At 47.1% G+C, this 16,079-nt stretch overlaps 1 protein-coding gene across 2 annotated transcripts in view; it reads left to right on the top strand.

Annotated features, from left to right (window-relative positions):
• CUL4A (cullin 4A) overlaps positions 1-16,079 on the top strand; it is a 42,684-nt gene that overhangs the window by 2,364 nt on the left and 24,241 nt on the right. Inside the window, exons 1-4 of one of the 2 annotated variants that reach the window (XM_084759508.1) lie at positions 212-421; positions 713-828; positions 9,644-9,747; positions 15,237-15,306. In XM_084759508.1, coding sequence (XP_084615634.1) covers positions 274-421; positions 713-828; positions 9,644-9,747; positions 15,237-15,306 — 438 coding nt within the window. In that variant the 5' untranslated portion in view covers positions 212-273. Of the gene's footprint in view, positions 1-211; positions 422-712; positions 829-9,643; positions 9,748-15,236; positions 15,307-16,079 lie in introns of those variants that run through there. The other variant, XM_084759507.1, reaches the window with a different exon arrangement.

Consider the following 16,079-nt stretch of genomic DNA (forward strand, 5'->3'; position numbering starts at 1 on the left):
GCGGGGTCTCACGGGCGCCCTCTCGCGAGCATTCGTTGTAGAACGTCCCGAGCCCTCCTTGGGCGGAGTCAGCGCGCTGGCGCAGATCATTCCAGTGCGCGCCGCGGCGGTTGGCCCTGGGGCGCGCGGAGCCGGCCACGAGGAGGAGGAGGAGGAGCCGGGCGCTCACGGGCGGAGCCCGACAGGAGGAGGAGGAGCCGGGCGCGCAGGGACGGGGCGCAGGGCAGGAGGAGGAGCCGGGCGGCACGGGGCGGGGCGGCGTCCGGCCCAGCCATGGCGGACGAGGGCCCTCGGAAGGGCAGCGTCTCGGCTCTCATGGGCCGCACGAACGGCCTCACCAAGCCCGCGACGTTAGCCAGTGGCCCTGCCAAACCGGGGGGCGCGGGCGGCTCCAGGAAGCTGGTCATCAAGAACTTCCGAGGTGGGTGCGCTCCGGTGAGGAGCGAACGGGGCGGCCCGGCAGGTCGCGCGCTCGGACAGGGCCTCCAGGGGCTGCCCAGCCGGCCCTGTCCCCGCGCCCCGGCTCGCCTTGTTCCCGTACTGTCCCGTCTCGGCACCCCAGCCTGACTTGTCCCTGCACCTCATGCTCCGCCGCGTCCCAGCGCCCCAGCTGGCCCCGATCCCGCATCTCCCGGCTGGCCCTGCCGGGGCCCTGCCTCGGTGCCCCGGCCTGTCTTGTCCCCGCGCGGCCGTTGACCCTCTCTCCCCACAGACAGGCCGCGGCTGCCTGACAACTACACTCAGGACACGTGGCGGAAGCTTCACGACGCGGTCAAGGCCATCCAGAGCAGCACATCCATCAGGTACAACCTGGAGGAGCTGTACCAGGTGAGCGGCGGCGAAGGCCTGCGAGCACCGGGCTGGGTTCCTCCTCCCTCGGTCTCGGGCGCCGACGCTAGGGAGGCCCGCCAGCGGGGGGAATAGCTACGGGCCGAGCCGCCTTCCCTAGCGGAAACCGCGGAGCCCTCGGTCAGCAGGTGTTTCTGTGGATCGCCGCCCTGGATTAGCGCTGTGTGTTGAGGCTTAGACCAGGCTGCTTAGGAGGAGTGAGTTTTCCCATCAGCAGAAGAAAGGAGGGCGATGTTTGGGGCTTGGGAGGCTCAGGGCTCCAGCCGTCCTGAGGGTTATCAGAACGCCAGTTTGTTGTACGTTAAAACTCAGTAGGGCTTCACTGTCCCTGTCAGTCCTGGCCGGTGCCCTGTCTCCCTAACCCCCGCCCCCACATTTTTTGTATGGTTTAATTGTTGCAAATAAGATTGCAGGCAGATTCAGGTACTTGTAATTAAAGGTGGTCTGTCAAATTTACATGTTGCTGTTTCAAGCAGACTTTTTTTTTTTACCCTGTCACGGTTTTATATAATAATATTTGCTAAATAGTCTATATTTTAGTTCACGGCAGAGCATATAATTACTTACACTAAAATTTATAAACTTAGCAGTTTGTTTTATCCTGGTTAATTATGTTACTGAGAGTACAAAAAGTAAGTAATGGTACCCAAAGGAAATTATTACAACTTGATCATTCCTAAGCCAAAACTTTTAGTGGATACATGAGCAAAGATCCACACCTCACCTCCTCCTGACTGGCCTCAGACAGAACACAATGTATGCTAAAACTATTGAGAGAAATTACCTTCAGGCTAGAGCCAGATGACTGAGGAGGAAAAGCCCTTGGGGAACAAGCCTGGCAACCTGCATTCAAACCTCAGAACCCTCACAAAGGTGGAAGGAGAAAACTGACTCGAGACTTTTCCTCTGACCCCTAGATGCTTGCTGAGGCACAGGCACCCACACATACACATCATGCATGCATGCAGTGATAAAGCAAGTAAACCTTCAAATTGTGTTCCCGGTATATGGTATGAATTAATCTTGTGTTTAGACTTGAGTCTCATTCCCCAAATACATCATTATGTATTGCAAATATTATTAAATCCAGAAGAAAAAAATCTGAAATCCAAAGCACTGTGGTCCCAACATTTTGGGTAAGGGACAACTGGCCTTTAGTGATGGATTGGTGTTACATGTGTCTGTTCTTTGTCTTAAGTTTGTGAGTTTTGTTCTTTTTCTCACTTCATGCATTCTTTTTTTATTATTTTAATTTATTTTTAATTTGTTCACTTTACATCCCGATTGTTGCCCCCCCCCCCTTCGTGGACTCCCCATCCCACCCGAGGACCTTGTTGTTGTGTTTTTTTTTTTTAAGGTTTTGTTTTTGTCTTGTTTAGACATTGCTTACTGTGGAGCCCTTGCTGGTCTGGAACTCACTGTGTAGACTGAGTTGTCTCAGACTCACAGAGATCCTCCTGCCTCTGCCTCCTGGGTGCTGTGATTAAAGTTATGTACCACTGTACCTGCGTAAAGTTTACTTTTATTTTAAGTATATGTCTATGTGTGGGTATGTGCACATAAATATGGGGGAGGGCACAGAGGCCAGAAGTGTTGGGTCCCTCAGGAGCCTTAGTTTAGGTGGTTGTGAGTCTCTTGACATAGGGACTGGGAACCAGCCTCAGTTCCTCACACACTCTCAGCCACTGAGCTGTCTCTCCAGGACCTAAGACAACACCATTGTTTCTGAGAGAATCTTGCCACATAGCCCTGGCTGACTTGCTATGTATTTAAGCCTGGCCTGTAGCTTAGAGCAATTCTCCTGCCTCCGCTTTCCACATGGTTGAATTTTACATATGCAACACCACCCCTGATAAGCTTTTAAAATCAGCTTTTTGAGGTATAATGTACATATAACATAAGCTCTAGTGGGTTGTTGTTGTTGTTGTTGTTTGTTGTTGTTGTTTTGGGGGAAGGGAATTTGGTTGGTTTTATTTTTTTTAAGAGTTCACTGTATAGCCCAGGCTGCCTTACATTCAAAGTAATCCTCCTGTGTGGGGCCTCCAGACTTACACTAACATACTTGCTGTTCCAGTAGATTTTAATGGCCTAATATCCAGTTGTTTTTCCACACACATCACCCCCTCCATTAAAATATAAACTATTTCCATCAATCCCAAAGAAGTGTAGCTGCTGCCTGTTACTCCTCCCCATCTCTGCCCATGGCAGCCACTGCTCTTCTTTTACGTACCCTGCCACTACTATCTAAAAAGAACCACGCATTTGTCATCTTTTGTTATCTGGATTTTACTTAGAATAGTGTTTTGCAGTTCACACATGGTGCTAAGAGTTTGGCTTTTTAAAATTTTTGTTTTGTTTTAAAGAGTTATTTGTTATTTTACAGTATTCTGCCTGCATGTGAGCCAGCAGGCCAGAAGAGGGCACCAGATCTCATTATGGGTGGTTGTGGGCCACCATGTGGTTGTTAGGAATTGAGCTCAGGACCTTTGGAAGAAGGGCTGATGCTTTTAACCTCTGAGCCATCTCTCCGGCCCAATTTTGTTTTGTTTTTGGTTTTTGTTGTTGTTTTTTATATGTTTTTACTTGAAATAGAATTACATCACTTTCTCTCTTCCCTTTCCTCCCCCCACCACCCCAGCTACCCTCTTCCAAGCCCCTCCTATGTGCCCTGTAAGTGCAGATTATTTTTATTAATGAGTAGTGTGGATCTAGTACAATTGGCTTATTCATCAGGTAATGGATGTTTGGGTGTCCAGTGGGAAACATTGCCAGCAAAGCTGCTATGAACCTTGAGTACATTTTTGTGGGGATATATATTCTCATTCCCCTCAGGAAAGTATCTCAGAGATTTATAGAAATATGTGCTTAAATTCATAAGAAACCGCCTGCTTTTCAAAGTGGTTGTACTATTTTCCACTCTGCCGGTAGTATAAAGGCCTGTTTGCTCCACATTCTCACCAGCATTTGGTGGCTTCATCTGTGGTTTGATTTACAGCCATTATTGATACTAGGCGTCTTTTCATGAGCTCGCTGCTATTCTGTTCCCTTCCTGCTGACGCTAACCACTGAGCTCTCTGCCTTCTTGCCTGCCTCCTCTCATCATTCTGGTCTTCCTCTGCATGCAGCTCCCTCTGGTTGTAAACTGATAATCCTCCTGCCTTAACCTCCCAAGTGCTGGGTTACAGGCATGGGCCAGTATACTCAGCTGCGTTTTCTTAGATTATTTCCCCATTATTGCATTGTGAATTTAGTATATATTCTTCCAGATACAAGGTCTATATAGATGTTGCAAATATTTCCTTCTAGTCTGTAACTTATTCCTTAATTAATCTATATCCTTTGAAGAACAGTGATTTACATTTTAAAGTCAGATGCTGTTTGTAGTTTTAGTATCTACCTAAAAAATAAAATAAAATAAAATAAAATAAAAATTTTGCCATGGCTGGGAATAGTAGCACACTCCTATAATCCCAGCACTCAGCAAGCAGAGCAAAGTCAGAAATTCAAGGCCAGCCTCTTCTAACAAGCTCAAGGCTGCCTACGTGAGACCCTGTCTCAAAGAAGCAAGGCAACAGTTCTTTGTCCTATTCGAAGATCTTGTATTTCCCTGTAGACATTTAGAGTTGAAATTTTACATTCAGATCTGAGCTCTTTATCATGTGCACATCTGTGTGCATTGTAGGATATCAGTGCTTTCCCTATGAATGTCCGGGGGTTGGGCACAGTGCTGCCCACCTGCCTTTCTCAAAGAGAAGCCCAGCTGTCCATCCAGGAAGGGTGGAAGGCATTAAGTCAGGAAGGGCTGGCCTCCAGCTTCATGCTTCTCCACAGCTGTCTCAGCTCTGCTTGATCTTTTACGTCTCTTTATGAATCTTAGCATCTGTTTTCTGGCTTCCTCAAGAAACCAGCTAGGATTTGAGATTTGGTGACTCTTAGATCACCTACAGAGAGCTTACTGGGTCTCAGAGGTAGATTGCATTGTGTTGGGTCTCTCTAATATTTTTCAGCAATGTTTTCTTTTTTTCAGTTGTACAGATGTTACAGACCTTTTGTGGAATATTCACCTTACCTTAAATTCTGATTTGTGATGCTTACTATTATAGAGAAATACTGTTGATTTAATATACTGAAATTGTCCTCCTAATTTGCCAGCCTTGTCCATTTTCAGATTTTCTGTAGATCCCATGGGTCTTCTGCCCAGACAATCATATGTAACTAGAAAGTTTTTTCCTTTCTAAGTTTTGTGCCACTAATTCCTTTGCCTTATTGTCTTGCCAAACTGGCCAGGGCCTCTGGGACAGTGGTTAGAAGTGAGCAAGCAGGCCACTTGAATTGCTTTTGGTCTTGGAGCCTTTTTATATCACCACTATTGGATGTGATGCTACCATGTAGGAGGGTCCTTTCTGCTCCCACTTTTTTTTTTTTCATTTCGTTTTGTTTTGTTTTGTTCTTGAGACAGTGTTTCTCTGTGTAGCCTTGGCTGTCCTGGGCTTGCTTTGTAGACCAGGCCAGCCTCGAACTCACAGCCATCCACCTGCCTCTGTCTCCCGAGTGCTGGGATTAAAGGTGTGCACCACCACCACCTGGCCTCTGCTCCTACTTTAATGAAAGCACATTTCTGCATCTATTAAGAGATTGTGTGGGGTTTGTTTCTTAGTTTGTTGATTATGTTTATTAATATTTTTTTCTCTTGAACGTATAGAGTCTTGCAGCTTGGGCTACATCTTAAGTGTTTTGTTTTGTTTTGTTAATTTTTGAGACATAGTGTCACTGTGTAGTCTTGGCTAGCTTGGAACTCACTACGTAGAAGAGGCTAGCCTCAAACTCATAGAGATGAGCTTGACTCTGAGTGTTGCTGGAATTGAAGTGTCTGCCACTGTGCCCGTTCTATTATCCTTTTTAATGTGTTGAGTTGAGTTATTAATATTTTGTTAATGTTGTCATAATGTATTATTTTCTCATGTCTTTCGTCAGTTTGTATGTCAAAGCAATGTTGGCCTTATGAATTTAAAATGATTCTCTCTTCTTTGTATAGGATTGGGGTGGTTTCTTTCTTAAATATTTGAAGGGATTCTCTAGTGGAACCATTTTGGTGGTGGTTGTTGTTATTTTATGTGTGTGAATGTTTTTCCTATATGCATATCTATGCACTGTATCCAAACCTAGTACACATAGGACCAAAGGCATTGAATCCCCTGAACTGGAGTTAAGGCAGTTGTGAGTTGCCAAGTAGGTGCTGGGTCCTCAGAAAGAGCAGCTATTAACCACTGAGCCATCTCTCCAGCCTCATCTTGATTTTCTTCACGGAAAGATTTTAAGTGCATAATGATTGTCCTGAGACACCCCCAAGCCCCCACCCCCCCACCCCCAAGAACACCAGCCCTCTTGTCTGCAGCGTTTTATCATCCATCAGCCGTGCCTCACCTGCTACTGCTGCCACTGGTGTGAGCCTCACACGTTGTCTTCCTCTGGAGGGGACAGTTTAGTCACTCTGAAGGCTTCTGCAGTTCTGCTCAATATCTTCAGACACATGGGATCTTGATGATGGTGGTTGTTTGATCCTGACCCACTAACTCTGTTCTTGGTTCTGGTTGATTCTCCCTCCCCCGTTAAGGAGAATCTAATAATCGTTGATTGGAAGTTCAACATTGTAAATTCTAACTGGAATGCCAGATATTTTTAGATTACTATAAATTCCTGGCCTTAATCTGGCCCTAGTTAAATTATTTGAAGACCATGTGATCTTTAAATTTTTTTAATTTATTATAATTTATTCAGATTACATCCTAATTGTTATCCCCTCTCTCCCTCTTCTGCCCTATTTCCCTCCCCTAGACCTCTGACAGAAGGGAGCCTCCTCCCCAACCATATGACCACAGCTTATGTCTTATCTGGCTGCTTCCCCTTCCTCTGTGTGCCACCACTAGGCCTCCCCACCACAGGGACATGATCAAATCCTAAGTCTTGCTTTTAGGATTTCTTAGGTCAGGCCAGAGCATTGCTATATCCAGGGCTAAATGACCTACATTGAAGCAGACCTTCCTTAGTGCCTTGACTATTGTTTTTCAGCAAGATATGGAAAACTACTGGTCCAGGCCCCTGGTGAACTCTGGCACTGTTGTTACCTCTGCCCTTCTAGATGTTTCCTTCCTTGATATTTGTCATTTCCTCACCCTGGGATGGTTGCCTTTTTTTAATGATTAAAAAATAAGATGCCAGGCAACAGATATTATATAGAGAGGTTTATTATATGAGCATGGAAGAGCAGGGAAGTGAGAAGGAGACCCCAGAGAGAAACAGAGGATAGGGAGATAGAAACAGCAAGAGAGTAAGAGGGAGAAGTAGGAAGAGAGGGAGAGAAAACAAGAAGAGAGAGGGACAACAAGAGAAAGTAAGAGAGAGAGCTAGGTGGGTTTGTCTTTTTATATACTCTTGGGCAGGGGCACGCCCAGTGGCAGTTAGGCAATGACATCACAGGTGGTTAGGCAAACTGGAGCAGAATCCTAACACCCTTTGTTGCATATTGGGGTTCCTAGAGACGTCGTCTCTCCTGCAAGTTGTTTCTGACTCAGGAGCCTGTATTCAGCCTGGAAACTGGGTAGGAAGCTGGAACATCTGGGCCTTCACAGCGATCCCTGTGCCCAGGGCTCGCAAAAGTGCTCCCTGTTCTTTGTCTGCTTTTTTGATTATTTTGACCAGGAGCAAAAATGGCACTAAGCACCTAAATACTCAGAAGTTTTGATCTAAACTGCTACTGAAGCTTAGCCATCCTGTTGCCTAGCAACTGTACTGTCCAGTTTCAGATGTCCTAACAGTGAAAGTACTTTTCCATACCACTTGTGCAGTGATGTGTCCTAGGGTGAGACCTCCCACACTCCAGCCCGCTGAGCAGCTGTGAGGACTCGGCCCCTGGCCTCGTAAAGCAGTGCTGCTGAAGCCAAGGCAAGCGGGGTGGCTCTGGCCTCAGGCAAGCGGGGTGCTCACCTGCCCCTCTCTGTTTCCAGCTGTGCTTCACGTCCTGCCATAGAGTCTTAGCTGGAAGCTCCAGTTTCCCCAGAGTCTGGAGATTTTGTTTTGAAGTCTTGTGTAAACTCAGGACCGTTGGTTATGGCTCTGCTCAGCACCTTCTTTACTGGGTTGCTACTTAGATTCCGGTTTTTTCAGCTTATGATGAGGTCTCCTGGCTTCCCGCCCCTGTATCATCTTCCTCTGAACAAGTTGTTTTAAAGGAACAGATCTCTTTTCTTCGCTTCTGAAGACCTATGTCTGAACTACTCAGAAGACGTACTCCTATGACTAACGTAGTTGAATTGTGGCCTTTGGTCACCCTAGTGCACTTCAGAGGAAGGCCCACTGTGGAGCTTCACCTGAGAATAAACTCCTCAGACTGGCCTAGGTTCCAGGGAGAGCCCAGGTCTGGGCTGGAGTTCACACAGGGCCGCAGGGTTCATTCCAACCATGCATGGTAGTGAAGGGGGAAATAGTAGGGATGGTATGGAACTAAGTGATAGGTTGTCTAAAACTGGTGTGGAAAAAGCCCAGGAAGTGGTGGACAGATCAGTATTCCCTGTCACCACTTTAAGGAAGTGGCGCATTAGTAGAGAGTGAATTCAATACAGAAGCAGAGACTATACCCTCTCTGACTTGCCTGTCTACCAACAGCCGCCCTCAGCTGGCCGCCTCTGCTCAGCAGTTGTGTGTTTAGTTCTTGCCTCCATCTTCTTGAGAGTCAAGATTGGTTTCGGAAGGCAGTGCCAGATGCCTGTCTCCCGAGAGGCTTCTGAGTTTCCTGCTGCCTGTATTTGAGTCATGATTTCGTTTTGCATTATAATTTTCTTTCTCTCCGGTGGGCATCTAGAGGGGTCCAGTATCCTGCCCCTACTCTGGGTAGGGGTAAGAGGGTCAGAAGGAGGAGAGGAGGAAGAGGAGGAGGGAGACAGCAAGTCTGTGTGTAAATGATGAGCCAGGCCATCCTTGCTATATGAAGTGCCTCTAATCCTGAACTCCTGGCTTCTGGGCAGCGTGGCTTTCTGGTCTTCTGCTGTGAGTCCATGGTCATCCTGGGCCACACATAAGTCTCTTTGTAGTGGCTGCATCCTGGTGAGGCTGTTTCCCGAGCGCTTGCTAGGCGGTTGGGGATTCTTTGTGTCCTCTTTGTCAGTGAATCCAGTCCATGACTTCTTGCTCCTGTTTTCTGTGACTTCAGGTCCAGCCCAAGGATCTTTGTGAGCACCAGCAGAGTCCTGGCCTACAGCTGCTTGCACTCAATAGTTCCATTTTGTTGTTACTCACCTGAGAGGAACGGCACTGGGCCACAGGAAGCTTTTGTTTCAGTAGCAGTCAATACACTCAGAGATGCGTAAGAGAGCAAATGGGCAGCCTCGGACACCACAGCCCATGCTTGTCAGCACTCGGTGCAAGGGCCCTGGCACGGTCTGTTGCTCATATAGAGTCTGCTGTGAGGACTTGACCTTTCTTACATCAGAAATTGGCCACAAGATCCAAACCTGCTTTAGAGTCCTGGTACTGTTGTGCAGCCTGATAGAACTGGGCAGCTGAACTAGGGCAAAGCTGAGACTTGAGGTGCAGGACCCCCAGGATAGTGGGTGTAGCATACTGTCAATCTCAGCCCCTTGTTGTTGGCCGTCACCGTCACTGTGTGCCGCACAAGTGCCCTAAGCACCTTTGGTTTCGGGCTTGCTTGTAGGTAGCTGGAATGCCAGGTGGCATCGCCACTGCAGGGCTCGCAGAGAACTCTGACTCACACTAAACACTCCTTCTCCCTTTGTTGTAGGCTGTTGAAAATCTGTGTTCTCACAAGGTGTCCCCGACGCTCTACAGACAGCTGCGGCAGGTCTGTGAAGACCACGTCCAAGCCCAGATACTCCCATTCAGAGAATATCCTTTCTTTGCTTTGCTTTTGTTTTGCCTCATAATGTTCCTGTTGATTACACAAATCTTTTTAAAATGGGATACAGAACTAATGAATATCCTTACTATTAAAGTAATAGGTTTTAAGTTCTCTTTTTTATAGAACAAATGGCCTGCTTGTTTCATAATTCATTATGGTTTTTTTAGTGAAATTTGTAGCGTTTAAGTTATGATACCAGTGAGGGCAAAAAGCCTCCACTTCCTGCATATAATTGGAATATTTGGGGAAATTTCTGAAAATGCCTTAAAATTTAAGTTCTGTCCTTTAATAAAAAGCATGTGTATTCATCTTCTATGATATGTGACAAATCCCCACAAACAGGGCTATCATACCCAGCTTATTTGGGGAGGGTGTATCTGTCAGGACGCTGTTAGGACACACACTCACACAAGTCATGTGTCAGGAAGGCTATGTCATCTGAGGATGGGTCTTCCCTACAGGTGGGGAGCTTCAGGAACAAGGCCCCATTTACCATATGGCCATAGTGGAGCTGGCATAACCCCAAGGCCAATGCTCGGATCCCTGCTGCATCCAGTTTCTCCTGGTGGACTGTGCACTGTTCTGGGCAGAAAGGAGAGCCTGCCTGAATGGTCTGAGACTGTACCTCCCAGTACAAAACCAGACAAAAGAGTGATGGCTGTGTCTTCAGATAAGAAGGGAACTATTCAGGCATGTACTGTACACAGGGCTGAGAAGAGGGCATCTTAGGGTTTGCTGCCATGTCATCTGTGACTCTCTTTGACCTGGCCTCAGGCTGGCCGCCAAACCCATTGCCAGTTTTAGGACACAAACTGTTAGGTATAAAATCCACACTGACTTCCTTGGCTCCATGCTTTCATCTCTAAAACAAGTCTAAGAAGCTGCCTACTCAAGACTTTTCTCCTGATTCAGGAAATCCTCCCCCGCCCCATGGCTCTCATCAAAGGAAACTTGGTCCTGCCAGGTGTGCAGACCCTGTTACTGCAGAGCAGCAAGCAGTGTTACTGGACACCAAGTGAGGCTGTGGTCCAGGTGAAATGCAGGCTTGTGAGGCTGTCTCCATTTCTGCTACGTGGCTTTCAGCAGGATGCTTCTCTATTCTCCAGCAAGTGGTCATGAGCCAGTGACTGCAGGATTGTACACCATCATGGTGGCCACGGCCCCTGAGGAACCTGCTGGTATGCACTCTTCTCTCAGGAGATGCCGGTGAGGTATATGGAGCCTTTGCCCCATTCAGAGCACTGGAGGAGCCTGACAGGCTGAAAGTGACACAGTAGTCATCAGCCATGCTCTAGGATGCTAGCACCCATTAGAGTCAACTCATAATTGTTTTTGCTCTAATCCCCTTTCCTGGAAATGACTTTTTGAGTTCATACTTTAATTATATTTCCTGCCAATTAATCCCACTCTGGGCTTGGCCAAAGTGTTCACACATCCAGCAAGCCTTTGAATCCTACCTAGTGTCTTGATCATGGATTATAGAAAAACTGCTCTGTGCCTGATTTCCAGCCTCCAAAGAATCACAGCCCTAAGGTGGAGCCATGGAATTAACTGTTTCTTGATAACAAACCAGGAGTATAAAAATTATAGTTTGTTTTACAGGAGAAAAAGGCACTAATAATACATTACATGTCCTTGCTGATAGTATGTCTTGAGCCTAGACATATGAGGTAACAGCAGCAGAACAGAATCAGGCAGAGCCCCCTGCAGGGCTGTGGCTTGGCAGGGATACCACTGAACTGGGCCTTGAAGAGCAACAGATGTAACTAGATAGAGCGAAAGTGACAGAATGTGAAGTGTGTCCTAAGAGCTGTGCACAGCCTGGGGTGCAGTCCAGGCTAATTCTGTATATGCCACCAAGGAGTTGCTCATTAGGCTATCCAAGCCACTGAGATTGCTTACAAGTTTCTAAGCTAGAGCTCAAGAAAATTGTTGTGTGAAGACCACAGAATGGTGGAATAGCCTAGAACCTCCACCAGCCAACACATTTCCAAAGTAGCTGTCAGGAGACACTGGCCATCATACTAGGAACTGTGAGCAACACAGACTTAAGCCTTGGAACTTCCCTCTAATGGAGATAACAAAAGTGGGTGTTTGTGTAACAGAAGGCCATGGGCACCTCACGAAGTAAAGGAAGGATAACCCATCTGCCTGCAGAGGGAAATACTGAGGGGACAGGAGGCCCAACAAGGAGATGGTGCAATGGACAGTCTGTGTAGAACCAAGGCAAGCAGAGTGAGAAGAGCCCGCTAGGCAAGGGTTGGCAGTTGCTGTCGCAGGCTTCTTTCCAGAAGGGGAAGCCAAAGAAGGGAAGTTCACCTGTGACCTGGGTGACTGGCCCCATGCTGTGCTGAGGGTCAGGTACTGCCCAGTTTTGGCCCACTGGGATGTGCTGACTAATGAGGAGAATGGTAGCTAATAGCCCTAAACAGAACAGTGTTATGATTTTCTGAGCCACTATAGCAAAAGTATTTAGATGCCGAAGCCGAGAAGCCAATGATTCAGAATGAGTGCACTATGGGTAACAGTGGGCACCCTCTGGGGCTTAGGTCACTGGCCTTTCACTCTTCCAGCCCAACATAAATAAATACTTTATTTTTGTTTTCTTTAAATGGTCTTTGTGATTGGCAGTTTCTTCATGGTCTATCATAAGCATCCTTGCTCTTGGGTGTTGATTGTCCCATGAAGCGTATCCCTCACTTTGATGGATGGTGTGAGTCCTTTGCAGGGGTTGGTCCTTCTCTGGAATGAGACAAGAATGGCCACCAGGAGGCTGCCTCAGCAGAAGCCACACAGACTCCTTTGAGACCTGTGCTTTTCATTGCTCAGAATTTCTCACGTCTGGCACCAAGGTGACGCCTTAAGCCTTTCGTCCTAGAATTGACTGAATTATAGTAGGCTAAGTAGTACCTAAGTCAACACTGTGCTCTATGGCAACAGTTCCTCTTCTGTACTCTTTTCCATGAAAAATATCAGAAAGTGGTTGATCTGGGGCTCTGCGTTACTTAACAGAACTCTTCTGTTAGAGAGCTTTGACATTGGACCCTTGCATCTTAGAGATACTGGGTAAGGTACAACTCACCCTGGTTATTGGTGACACCTGAGCTGCCTGGTAGCATCTGATGGGCTAGTGTCAGTTTAATTCCATCTTAAGCTTAAAGGCCCATTGCCACACAACACCCTGGTCAGCATGAGCTTAGTAGGAACTTTGCAGGTTATTGTCAGGCCCATGGCATCTCTCAGCCTGCTGAATTAATGTCCTGTGGCCAACCTTTGTCTTGCTTTCCCCAGACTTTTTGTGTGGGTCCCTCAGATAGTGGTCTGGCATACTTTACCATCATAGACACATTCTCCAAGAGTAATGTGCTCGTCAGTGAACTGATAGGCCTTTGCTCTGACTGCCTAAATTTGTGGCTGTGCTTCCTGAGACTTAGGAGGTGAGACGCTAGACCTCTGTCTGACCCACTATGGTTGTGGCCACCTGCAGAGATGTGCCTGTGCCTCTGCTGTCTCCCTGAGCTTCCTCTGTCCTCCCTGAGGCTGGGCCAGCTACCCTTGACTCACTGAAGATGGGGTGCATCTCTGGCCTGGCTGTGGCACACTTACCAAGTATGTCCTGGCGCTGGTGTGCTGTCCTCATGTGAGTCGAGTGTGGGTGGCCCGCTGCACTTGAACTCATTGACACACATGGTGTCGTGTGCTAGTATGTGGCAGACAGGACATCTGGTGCTTCCACCTACATGGACTGCTTTTTCTGTATTAGGAAGCTTGAAGATGAAATGAGAATAGGCAAGAAAAATCCTTTCTCTAGAAACCCACATTCTGATATCTTTATTTTAAAACTGTGTTTTGCACATTTCTTGTGCTGCTCTTGCCAAGGACCCAAGTTCAAGTTCCAGGACCTATGTCAGGGAGTTTACTTAAGTTCCACGTGATGCAGTGCAATACCTCTGACTTCCGTGGGTACTGGCACCAGCATACCCATATATACAAATAAAAAATTAAGTCATTGCCTGGAGCAGTGGCATGTGCCTGCAATCCCAGCACTCAGGGAAGCAGAGACAAGTGGATCTCTGTGAGTTCGAGGCCAGCCTGGTCTACAAAATAAGTCCATGCCACCCAAGGCTATACACAGAGAAACCCTGTCTCAGAAAACAAAACAAAATAAAAAGTCATTTGCAAAGTATCTAAAAATTAAAAAAAATAATAATAAATGGGGCTGGAGAGATGGCTCAGCAGTTAAGAGCATTTGCTGCTCTTGCAGAGGACAGAAATTTGGTTCCCAGAACCCACATGGTGGCTCACAACCATCTGTAACTCCAGTTCTAGGGGGATCTGATGCCCCTTTCAGCTCTCCTTGGGCACTACAGGCATGTACACATACATACATACATACAATAAATTATAGAATATACTGCTAGCAAGTTCCAGGCCAGCCAGAGTACATAGTAAAACCCTATCTCAAAAAAATTTTAAGTCTATCATATGCCATGTATATTGCCACATGCCTGTAATCTCATCTCTGGGGACACTAAGGCAAAAGGATTCCATTTTCTGTGCCATCATAGGCAGTATGTCAAGATCCTAACTCAAAAATAAATGTGAGCACAATATGGTGACTAACACCTAAAATCCCAACATGTGGAAGACTGAGTAAGAAAGAGCTGTGTTTGAGGCCAGTCTTGCCTAGAGAGAGACTGTCCCAAAAGCACACACAAAATCCCAAACATATATAGGCACACTTAAGAATTCAGCTGAGTGCATAATTTAGTCATAGATGCAACTTCATGTTAGTGTTCTGAGTTCTTACTGGGCAAACTTCTACCACTCTTGAGCTGCCAGTTCCCTGCTGTTACTATTCAGTACACACTTTTTGACTGTGAAACACCCTGGCCCCACCAGACACCAGCTCTAGAAGGTCCATTGTAGAGTTATGTTCAGTTGTGGCCCTCAGTGAGGTGAGGGCCTGCCACCCAGATGAAGCACGCAGGCCTGGTATGAGTGTCAGCGGGCAGGAACAGAAGGTAACCCTGCAGAGAACAAAGAGAACAGGAGCCAAGGTGGGGCCGTGAGAGACAGATCCAAGGGCATTGGCTGAGTCACATAGGTTACTGCAAACAGGAACTGAGGCGCAGTGGGCACAGGCTAGGAATTCACACTGCGGTCTGGGAGCTGCGGGTCTCTGTTGATCTGTCTGTAAACTGGCTTATTAGCCATGGATGTTTACTCTGACAACCTAGTCATCTTCATCTAGTAAGAGCTTCCTGTTTGCAGTAGGGGTGTCTTGTATACCGCCTGGTACTATTGCCTTAGGGCTAGGACTCCACTGTGCATTTAGGGGCACACAGTACAGACGATAGTCTAACCTTTCAGTCTTACTAGAAGGGCATCGAGCAGGGAAGGATACTGAGCTTAGAGTGAGAGCTACAAAATGGACTGGACCGGTGTGTTTGAAGTTTCCTTAGCAGGTCTGCACAGACTCACTAGACAGCGTTTTATTTCTAAAGAAGATTAACACATGCTGGCAAGATCACTGCAGACAAATGGTAAGTTTGCAGCCCTTCAGCCTTGGTTCACCCATGCCTGCTCACTTGTACTTTGGCCTTGCAAGCCACTGCTCTAGACAGAATGAAGGTGAGTTCTGAGCAGCTGCTTTTCCACCAGCTTAAGGCCTGAGCTCAGGGACCCTTCACTACACTGAGCAGTAGCATGGCGTGGGAAGGGGAGCTCCTCATCTTCCTGTAGGAGAAGGCGCTGGCCAGCTCTGCAGCCACTGTGTGCTTGTAGGAGAGCTTCCCCAGGTCTCAGGAGGACTCTGTACATGTGTCTAATTTGACTTCACACATGTGAGTTGTTTTTTAAGATTTATGTATTTTTTATTATGTATACAGTGCTCTGCCTGCACGTACACCTGCAGGCCAGAAGAGGGCATTAGATCTCATTATAGATGGTTGTGAGCCACCATGTGTGTGCTGGGAATTGAACTCAGGACCTCTGGAAGAGCAGTCGGTGCTCTTAACCCCTGAGCCATCTCTCCAGCCCCACACATAGGAGTTTTTATGTGTACCAGCTGTTGGTGGCCTATGAGAGAAGATAGTCTATGTGGCTTCTTCAAGTAGACTGAATGCTTGCTTTCTAAAGAAGAGCATTTTGAGCCATGTGGATGTAAAAAACAAGAAGGTCCACTAGGGAAAGTGTTTTCAAGTGTTAGTGAGTCTCATCAGAAGGGGGGGGTCGGTGACAGCTGGCAAGCACATGGCTTCAGCAGCGCATTACCTGCAGTAGAGCCCAAGAACATCAAGACAGTGTAGCAAGACCT

This window comes from Acomys minous (genome assembly GCF_964271855.1).
Source record: "Acomys minous genome assembly, chromosome: 15".
In the NCBI taxonomy this organism is placed as follows: Eukaryota; Metazoa; Chordata; class Mammalia; order Rodentia; family Muridae; genus Acomys; species Acomys minous.